The sequence below is a fragment of the Nothobranchius furzeri genome, chromosome 2, assembly GCF_043380555.1.
Source record: "Nothobranchius furzeri strain GRZ-AD chromosome 2, NfurGRZ-RIMD1, whole genome shotgun sequence".
Classification (NCBI taxonomy): domain Eukaryota; kingdom Metazoa; phylum Chordata; class Actinopteri; order Cyprinodontiformes; family Nothobranchiidae; genus Nothobranchius; species Nothobranchius furzeri.
In genome coordinates, this window is record NC_091742.1 from 16,317,821 (window position 1) to 16,328,130 (window position 10,310).

At 47.9% G+C, this 10,310-nt stretch overlaps 2 protein-coding genes across 2 annotated transcripts in view; both read right to left on the reverse strand.

The window, feature by feature from the left end:
- LOC107377938 (rho guanine nucleotide exchange factor TIAM2) overlaps window positions 1-2,854 on the reverse strand; it is a 30,375-nt gene extending 27,521 nt beyond the window's left edge. Inside the window, exon 1 of the mRNA XM_015947900.3 lies at window positions 2,732-2,854. The gene's annotated coding sequence lies outside the window, so the exon portion shown is untranslated. The remainder of the gene's footprint in view (window positions 1-2,731) is intronic.
- A 1,271-nt stretch (window positions 2,855-4,125) lies between these two features.
- LOC107377939 (uncharacterized) lies at window positions 4,126-10,310 on the reverse strand. Its single transcript, XM_015947901.3, has 9 exons — window positions 10,027-10,310; window positions 9,131-9,397; window positions 8,997-9,043; window positions 8,841-8,881; window positions 7,718-7,904; window positions 7,394-7,549; window positions 5,691-5,805; window positions 5,380-5,539; window positions 4,126-4,844 (listed from the first exon to the last, which is right to left on the reverse strand). Exons 1-9 carry the CDS (start codon window positions 10,141-10,143, stop codon window positions 4,354-4,356), a joined length of 1,581 nt encoding a protein of 526 aa, XP_015803387.3. The 5' UTR covers window positions 10,144-10,310; the 3' UTR covers window positions 4,126-4,353.

Below are 10,310 nucleotides of genomic sequence, written 5' to 3' on the forward strand. Positions count from 1 at the left end.
AGAGAGAGAGAGAGAGAGAGAGAGAGTATTATGTGAATAATTAAAAGCAGCTGTTAAAGGAAACAAGGATCCTGATTGGCTGTTGGGTTTTGTCTGGAAACTGTTCTGAGATCAGCCGTGTGAGTGTGAGAGAGAGAGAGAGAGAGAGTGTGCATGAGTGTGTGAGTGTGCGTGTGTATGAGAGTGTGTGTGCGTGCGTGTGTGTGTGTGTGTGTGTGTGCGTTTAAGCTCTCAGGTTGGTTTTAGCTGAACGACCATGAAGACATGAATCTATTATCAACAGTTATTCATTGGAAGTGAAAAACCTAAAATCATGATCATCGTCTTTTCCTCAGAAATAAAACAAAATCTGCTGAGTCACCGTTTCAGAAAAAGATCAAAGAAATCTGGGCAGAAAAGAATTTAGTTACGTGTAGTTAGATGTTTTTACATAGAGATCCTGTCATCTCACACACACACACACACACACACACACACACACACACACACACACACACACACACACACACACACACACACACACACACACACACACACACACACACACACACACACACACACGCCTCTGCAGACTGAAGACTCCTGAAATTATAACTCTGGGCTGGAAAAAAAAACTCATTATGATCCGAACTGCTAGTTTCCTCTGAGTAATCAGGGATGTGTGTGTGTGTGTGTGTGTGTGTGTGTGTGTGTGTGTGTGTGTGTGTGTGTGTGTGTGTGCGTGTTTGTGTGTGTGCGTGCGTGTGTGTCTACTCTCTAATTCAGATGCTCGTTTGCAGGAAATAACAGGATCTTTTATCCGTTCCCTAAACAAAACACATCACCAGAGACGTGTTAAACAGACTTTTGTGAAATAGCAAGTTTTGTTAAAAAACTAATCAAAGAAAACCGGGTAGGTTCGACTCAGCGACTCTTTAACGAGTATGAAAACAGATGTTTGTGTCCAGATTTAACATCTGTGGTGGAATCTGCTCCCAGCAGAACCCACCTGCTGGGAACAGGTGACCTGATGTCACACTGATCACTGAGGCATTGTGGGTATTGATCAGAATCTTTTGAATTCAGCTTGAAGAAAGTTTATTTCTGAGATGAACATTGTTCAGGTTCCAACAGCAGAACCCGACCTGAAACACACCAGGTTTCAGTTCCAGGTTCCTCCAGAACATTTATTTTCTTGGGACTGAAACTCACGTTAAACACCTGTGAGGCTCAGAATGCCCACTGAGGGAGGAACATGGGTCTTTGTGGTTCTGGTGGACACAGGCGAGCAGTGTCCGAGCGGGTCCCACCGGGGTGGCTTGCATTACAAACCAAACAACCACAAACCCAGCAGGCGAGGAAACGCCTAAACAAACACGCTCCAGGTTTGTTTACATTCCTGAAAGACGTTTTCTGGTCTGTCAGCAGAAACGTTTGTAAGGTGTAACCATGGAAACCAAGAGGATGCTCCAGGCTGAAAGGCTAGTTTGCTTTGAGTAACGATTTTAAAAGCTTTATGAAAAACTCGTTAGGATATGTAAACAGAAACACCTGTCCAGACCTGGAAAACAGAATTCTTTCCTTTTCAGGAAATTCTGATTTCTGAGGGAACATCGGGCCGGGATGTCGGGTCCACGTTTGTAACAAACATTCAGGAGATGAAAAACAGCCATTTCTGTTTTGACTGGAGATCAGGGGCGGTTCTAGACCAAATTTTCCAGGGGGCCACAGTGGGGCCAGTATATTTTCATGGGGGCGCAAGACAAAAAAGGGAAGAATTAGGGCAATATCAAAATTCTTTTTTACCTCCGCCATATGACTAATTTTGTGCTTGTGCACAATTTTGCCAAAGGAAATTCCTAGTACTGTGAAAGCTCCAGTGGAGATGCAGCAGTTCTGATGACCTGGTTCAGCGCTGACATGCCGATACCAATTTTCTCAACCAAACCAAATTATAACCAACAGATTATTATTTTCTATAATTAGATTCTGGAAGCAAACCAATGGTGAGGGTAGTTCAAAGACTAAAGACCCAAAACGTCCGTTTGCTAGCTTCCGTTAGCGCTAATCCGAAGACTGCTGCTGGGTAAGGGTGCGTTCATGGACCGTCAATAAAATCTGGTATTTGAGCCCCAGTCAATAATTTAGCTGGCTCTGACCTCTGATATTAAAATGGAATAATAAATATTTTGTGTGAAACCAAAGTGCCGCTCAGATCTGGTCAGAAGAAACCACCCAAGCAGCCACATGAAGGACCAGAGGAATGAAACCGATGACTCTTCAATCATTTATCAATAAAACATTTTTAATCAACTCTAGTATTCCAGAACCACAGCTGGACCGATCCGGGGGACGACCGTCAGATTCAGCTCTCCTAAATGTGTTAACCAGCTGAAAATGGTCCTTCTACCCTAAAACCCAACCTGTCACCTGTTTGATAACCAGGTACCAGCATTCCCACAACATTCAATTCAGGGAAGCCATGTGATCTGGTCAGGATGAAGACCAAAAGGATAAGAGACTCCAAGGAAGGTTTTTCTGTCAGCGTTTCAACATAAAACCACAAAAGGAGTGGAGCAACAGGAAAACATCTCAGAGCCGGACGGAGCAGGAAAATGATCCTGAAGGAGAGGGAAAGTCACTCAGCCCCAACAGGAGCATTAACGGAACGATCCAGACTCTCGTCTACAGAAACTCCGTAAGGAAACACGGGATCGCCTCTGGAACATAAAAACAGGAAAACAAAACTCACCCGCAGCAGCAAGCTCCAGTCTGGTTCTCCCTCTTCAGCCTGAGTGGGAACGTTGTGTTTTCCCAGGATCCTCCTTCAGATCCTGGAGGAGGAGGTCTGAGTAAACCACACCTTCAAGGATTTCCTCCTCATTTAACTTCTGCTGCATAGGGAAGTCAGTTTTACCATCAGATCCAATTATTCCACAAAATCCCAACAGAAGGAATTCTTGCACTGAGATCCGGTTAGTGTTGATGTTTATGATTCTCACCTGTAAGCGGTCCCGTGTCATTCCTGAAGTTACATTCCAGGTAGAGGGATGAGGGGTGGGGAATGTCCTGGACTGGCTTCCAGGTGGACACCATCGGAGCCGGCTCTGCTGCCCCCTGCTGGCTGAAGGTTACCAGCTCTGATCTGGTGACATCACTTCCCGTTTTAGGTGTAATTATAAATGTTAACATTCCAGATGAATGGAGCCACATCAGTGGGATGTGCCTGGAAACCCTCTTTTCCAGGTACACCCCACTGGGAGACCAGAACAAACAGCAACATGGACCTCTGTGTTTTAGAACTTTTTATTTAAAATACAAAAAACTAATTTTCAGGATCAGAACCCGCTCACATCGGTCCCACTGCAGTCTTTCCCCATCCCTCCTTCCCATGATGCATTGCTACTGCGGAGACAGACTCCTTCCACATTTGAAACAGTCCATCCACCTGCTTCCTGACTCAGACAGGTAAGCAGCTGTGAAACTGGGTTTCAGACCTGGTTTACTTCCTGTGGAGCGTTTACATGGATATAACGATAGGAGACTCCCGGGCCGAGGAACTGGGTTCAGTCTGACATGCCTCCAGTGGAAATGCACCGAAGAAACCAGTCAGGTTGGTATCGGTCAGTTTTAATACTGACCAGCTGATTGTGCCGATCCCCCCACCCCCACCCAAACGACACACCGCCCATGCGGAAGTTCTTACTTACAAAATCAATAAAACACCATGTTAAAGCCAAACCCGGCTCGGTGGGACACAGCAATTCTGAAGCCTGAGACCGGTATCGGCCCAGGAAACCCAGATCGGTGGGACACAGCAGTTCTGAAGTTTGAGACCGGTATCGGCCCAGGAAACCCAGATCGGTGGGACACAGCAGTTCTGAAGTTTGAGACCGGTATCGGCCCAGGAAACCCGGATCGGTGGGACACAGCAGTTCTGAAGTTTGAGACCGGTATCAGCCCAGGAAACCCGGATCGGTAGGATACAGTAGTTCTGAAGTTTGAGACCGGTATCGGCCCAGGAAACCCAGATCGGTGGGATACAGTAGTTCTGAAGTTTGAGACCGGTATCGGCCCAGGAAACCCAGATCGGTGGGACACAGCAGTTCTGAAGTTTGAGACCGGTATCGGCCCAGGAAACCCAGATCGGTGGGACACAGCAGTTCTGAAGTTTGAGACCGGTATCGGCCCAGGAAACCCAGATCGGTGGGACACAGCAGTTCTGAAGTTTGAGACCGGTATCGGCCCAGGAAACCCGGATCGGTAGGATACAGTAGTTCTGAAGCCGGAAACCGGTATTGGCCCTGGAAACCCGGATCGGTAGGATACAGTTATTCTGAAGCTGGAGACCGGTATTGGCCTTGGAATCCCGGATCACAGCATCTGTGCTGAAGGTTCAGTTGGAATCATCTCCATTCTTTCTCCTGTAGGGTTGCATTCCTGCTTAGTGTCGTGATCTGGTTTTCCTTTGCTTTTGGATTTTCCTTGGACCCATTTCAGGACGAACCACTCATTGACTCCCAGCGTGGCCAGGAACAGAACCTTACACACCCTCCGTCTCTGCTCACCATGTCTCAGGTTGAAATGAAAAGTGAACTCCCGTCTGCCGGGCACGGCTCCCGGTCTCCTCTGGACGGGGACAACGTCCACTAGGCTGCGTACGACCTGAATCCGCTGGTCCCAGTTCAGCACATCCCAGAAGTTCCTGAAGATCCACTCTCTATCCACCTCTCTGAAGGAGCTGCACTGGAGCTTAGCAGACTTCTCACAGACGGTCGATTGGCACCGCAGTCCAATGTTCTCTGGTTTTCTAGTTTTCCACTTTATCCCACTTCCTGCATTGTTGACTGAAATGGTGGGCCGGACTAGAAGACAAACACACACACAGGAAGAAGACCGTTAGCTAATAATCTGGTCAAAAATCGTCACCCTTTGATTGCCTGGAGCTTTTTGACGCTCCATGCCTGGATCTGCCTTCTCTTCCTCATCATGGTGGGAATAAACCCGGAACGTTTCTCTTAAATGACTCCAGATGAAACCACTACGCCGTTTTCTTCTTTTATACTTTTAGTTTTCATAAAGGCAGAAAAACAAACTAAAACAGGTCTGATTATAAATCAGGGGCTGTAAAAAGGACATTTTAGCGTTTTTGACGGATAGTCTCCAAGGCCGATACCGATTTCTGGTCCTTGTCCAGCTCTGGCCACTGGTTCAGCTCACAAAATCATTTATTTTATGGCGGTTCTCCAACCGAGCAACTTTAAATCCAGTCCAGGACCATGTGGGTACTGACGTCAGACATGACTCATCTGTGGGTCGACAGCATCAAGTCTCGGTTCTGATCCGTAACGGAACCCCTTAGCAATACACCGCTGGTGGGGGTAGATGCTTTCCCATTACCTCGGTGGAGCAAGTACGTCTTGACCCGACTCCTCTCCAGCGTCGTGAACTCCCCGCTGCTGCGTTTGGGGTCAGAGGTCAAAGGGTCTCCTGAGCCTAAGTCACAGGTCAGAACCCTGATCTCACCGTTGCACGACATCAGATGCATCCGGGTCTCCTTCTGGGAAGAAACAAGAACCAAACACCTTCAGAACCAGCTCTAGATGGGAAATAAATGGATTATCAGACAGAAAAAACTTGATTTTTCTCAAGGATAAAAACAGGAAGTGAATGGCAGCAGAGCGGCCCGGTTGGATCCAGACCTCTGGTACCTTATCAGGAGGAGGAATGTTGAGTTTGGTCTCTGACGGAGCTCGGATGGCAATCAGCGTCTGATCCTGGAAGTCTTCCAGACGAGCGACGTCCTGGATCGTCACGTAGGCCAACGTGAAGAAAAGTTAAGGATAAAGGTCTTAAAATGCTCCTGAGACAGCGTTCCCGGTTTCTCTTCAGACTCTGGAATAAAACTACTTCCTTCTGTCTTTAGTAGAACTGTTCTGCTGATCCGTCACAAACAGATTCAGACTTCAAAGGGGACAAAGAATCTAAACCAACATTTTCTTGTGGTTTGAGACTAAAGACAGCTTGGGTGGTCAAAGGTAGCACGCCAAAAGGTCCCAACCGTGTACGACCTACTTTTTGTGTAAATGAGAAAGTTTAAAAACAGAAACCTCTCACAAAAGCATCACAACTGGAGCCCTTCCTCCTCCAATCAGCAGCCTCCAGTGTCTGAGGGCTTCTGGCTTAAACCAACCAATCAGCACGCAGCTCGTTAGGCTCAGCCTCACACAGCCGACACACCCAGGGCTGTCATCAGAGGCGCAGGTGGAAGCAGTCGAGTTCCAATGACAACTGGCTGGCTGCACTCGTTAAAACGTCCGTCGATAAAAAGTTATAAAATGTTAGCAATGCTAAAATCGGTTAAAACCAGTAAAACCCCGTTTGACAGGTCTCAAACAGACGCTCAGGTTAGGGCGTGGCAGTCTCACAGTAAACCGGATACACCGCCGTACATCACCATGTCAGGACACACACTCACAGAGACGCGTCCTTCCGGTTTTATGGCCCTCGCCTCTGGAACGAGCTGACGGAGAACCTCAGGGTCGCAGAAGTGCAGGATGAAGACCCACCTCTTTAGGTTAGCTTTGAACTGATTATAGTTTTATTTAGTCATTTTACATGATTCTTTTTTAGCATCGTTTCATCATTTAATGATATTATTTTACTCTTCATATGATTTTATATATGACTTTTCTAACTTTTATCATTTATATTAGCTCTTGTATTTTTACTCATTTTATTCCAGTGTTTCCTCTGTGGGGGACCTCTGCCCCAGGGGCGGTGGTCAACTGTTGCTGCCTGGGGGCTCTACGGGCAGTTCTTGGGTGGTGGTGGGGGTCTGTGCCCTCCCTCCTGTAGGGCACCCTTACCTGGTTGCTGCGGAAGACCTGATACTGCCGGGGCAGACGGCTCCTCTGATGGCGTTTCCTTGCCTTACCTTACTTGGCTCATCTGAACGCAACAAAATATGAAAATATAATTTTTACTGATGTTATTGGGTGTGTGTGTGTGAATGCCATTAAATTTGGGGTTAGGTTGATTAATATTCATGTCCTGGCCAAGTGGGAGGGGTCAACAGCTCTTTTCACAGCAAGGCTGATTTAGAGGTTTAGAGTGGCCTGTGTCAGGGCTACTGGGAGTTTCAAGTGCTGATAAACTGCATTCTTTGACCCCTTTAATGTTCAGGCTAAAAACGTATGGCGGCTTTTGAAGAGTTTCTTATGATTTAATCACCTGAGAGAACAGGTGAGTGTTTTCAGGCACGCCGAAGACTCGCCGACACGTGTCAATAAATGAGCCCAATCTAAGACTGTGTGAGATTTCTATCTTAATCTCATCCCACAGCTGCAGATAGTTATTTCTAATCTGCAGTGGCCCACAGGAGCCGTGACCTTCGACCTCTAATGAAGGATATGGAGCATTCTCCGGGTCGTCGGTAAGGCCAAAGAGCTGCTGGGAGCAGCTTTTGAGGAGTCCATCCAGCTGGTTCTCCACCTGCTTCAGCTTCTCCAGAGAGCTCAGGAACTTCAGAGGAGTCCTCCACAGGAAGCTGAAGATGGAGGTGGTTCCTCTGGAGACAAACACACGTCATCACGAGGCCCACGGGGGCTCGGGGTACATGGAGCTGATCGCTAAACTAAAAACACACGTGGCCTTTCCCTTCAACATCCCCAGAATCTGAAGCCTCGGAGACTTGGTGTTTCATAACCGATGAAGAGTAAACGTTTCTGCGGCTTACGTCCACTTGACCCGGCACTCCGACTCCTTCTGGACGAGGCCCAGACTGCGCAGGATGCTGATGACTTTCTGGACTCTGTGGGCGGGGCTCTGCAGGCTCGCTTCCACCTCCACGATATCCACAGAGGCGTCTGGTGACTCCATCAGCAGCTCCAGGAAACCCCGAGTCAGCAGAGACAGAGGAGTATCTGCACACAAACGCCAGGGATGGTCAGAGACAGAACCTGCGGGTCTCCCAGCGGGACACTTGAGGGAAAATCTTCAGAATGAATCTTTCTGAGTTGGTTCATAAAGAGAGTTGTGAAATGATCTGAAAGCATTTCAACTTTGTCTCAATGTTTTTGGAGTTTAACCTGACTCTGGTCTCCAACTCCTCCCACATTCCTCCCTTTTCCCACTAGAACGGTTTTCTCGATTGGTCTCAACAGGAGGGAACTGAGGACCCTGGAGAACGTTTTGAGACGACGTGGAGACTCTCCTCTGTCCCCAACCCTGAGCTACACCGATTTATTCAAACTAACATTCACATGAAACAAGCAGAATCACTGAAGTCCACCAAGTTTTATCTTAATGAGTTCTGGAGTTTAAATCTTTTATGGGCCTGTATTTGTTTAGCTACAACCCCCCAAGGCGCTTTATAACACAATCAGTCATTCACACACACATACTGGTGGGGATGAGCTGCCCTGGGGCCCACGGACAGGTGCGATCTTGTTAAGAGAAAACTGGTACATGACTTTTATTTTGAAAGTTTCTGAATGCTTTACACTGCTCTCATGTTTGACTTCCTGTCTGGCCCAATCTGAACAGCCAAGTTTGACGTGTTTCGGAAGCAAAGAGTGTAAAACGTAGACTCGAAGCGTAAGTGACGTGTCACTATGCTTCTGGGACGTTTCCAAAGTGACGCTTCACAGCCGGTGGAAACGTCTCCATCCACTAGGACGGCATCTGCTGCGTGCTACGCCTCACAGACGTTACACCATGTGTACGGGTCCGGTGGAAAGGCCCGGGAAGTCTCATCGATATTAAGGTGAAGCACTCAAGTGCTAAGGTGACACCGGTGGAACTTAAACAGAAGAATATCGACACTAAACTGTAATTACCTTTAATCCAGACCGACTCACCTGTGATCAAACCAGAGGTCTCCCTCCGACTCAGCAAATCACTGAAGCACAAATAAACCACAAAGATTATTAACCCTGTAAAAACATCCCAACACAGTAAAGCCGTGAACTATCGACACCCAACAGGTGACCTATAGAAACTAGGACAGAGGTTACCTGCTGGTTTGAGGTCCTGGTGGATCTTTCTGACCTACATCTGGGTTCTGCAGAACACGGTGGAGACCTTTAGTCACCAGTTAAAACATGTAGGAGTTATTTCAACTGTTTAACAGCAAAAGCTGAGCCCTGACCTGCTGTGGTGGACCTGCTGCTGCAGAAGCTTCCTCTTCATCATCACCATCCCAGTCCATGGAGAGCCACTGCTCCTCCTCCTGGAGGGGCTCTCTGACCCAGGGGCTCATCAGACTCCGAAGTCCATCCAGGTAGGGGGGCATGAGGGGAATGGAATCGTTCTTGATCCCGTTTCTGGAGATGTCCTCTGGCAGGAAGTGGTCTTCACAGATGAGATGCTGCTCTGAAGGGTCCTTCTCCATCTCCCTCAGCGCTGCGAGCCACACCTAGAAAATCAGAAGCTCTGACCAGCACTTCACAACTCCTCCCACCACTCACACTGTGGTGGTGAGGTATATGGAAGCTACAGCTACCCTGGGGCGCACCGACAGGAACCACCAGTCTCTGCAACCACCATCAGCAGGCAAGGAGGGGGAGTGAAGTGTCTTGCCCAAGGGCACGACGACTGTGACAGACTAAGCAGGGCTCAAACCTGCAACCTTCTAGTTACAGGGCAGGCACTTAACTCCTCTCCCCCCATCACTCCACTGTTGGAGACCACAGCCTGTGATTGGTCAGGCCACCACTTCTTTAAATTTGTCAGCAACACGTATCAGACCCTGATGACGCTTAGGGTGCATCTCTTTCGTAATTAACACCAGGTATGAACATGTTTCAGAACCAACAATATAATATGGGGCCTCAAGTCTGTTTCGACTTGGGCCTTAAATATCTAAGAGCGCCTCTGCTGTGAGGCTCGGGCGCTCTGCGGGTTTCATGTTTAACCTGGAAACACATTTTCATAAAACACGAGTTTTCCAGCAACGTTTATAAAAACTACCTTCCGGGAAGTACACTGCAGCAAAACAAAGACAAAGGATAACTTCTAGGGCGGACTACTCCCTGGAGTCGGTACCTTTACACGGGCCGGGTCTTTGGGGAACTTAAAGAACCTCTTCGGTGGTCGGTTCAGCACAGCCCGGTTATTTAGGCTCGCACGGTTCGGACACCCAGAAACCATACACTTCTCCATCGTTATGGCCCGCTCCTCCGGTCCGAATCAGAACCAGAGCCAACGGAACATAAGACGAAGGACCGACAACAAACTTTCTGGCACTTGGCTAATGCAAAGCTCTGCCGCCTGTTGGTTACACTCTAACCCGGAAGTACTTCACACCCGAACTGCTATACAAAATAAAG

Bases quoted from the DNA above. Each gene is read 5' to 3' on its own strand.
- LOC107377939 (XM_015947901.3), bottom strand. From the start codon at position 10,143: ATGGAGAAGTGTATGGTTTCTGGGTGTCCGAACCGTGCGAGCCTAAAT. The intron at 9,044-9,130 runs GTCAGGGCTCAG...CGTGTTCTGCAG, and splicing joins CAGCAGGTCCACCACAGCAG to AACCCAGATGTAGGTCAGAA. The intron at 8,882-8,996 runs GTAACCTCTGTC...TTTGTGCTTCAG, and splicing joins CCAGGACCTCAAACCAGCAG to TGATTTGCTGAGTCGGAGGG.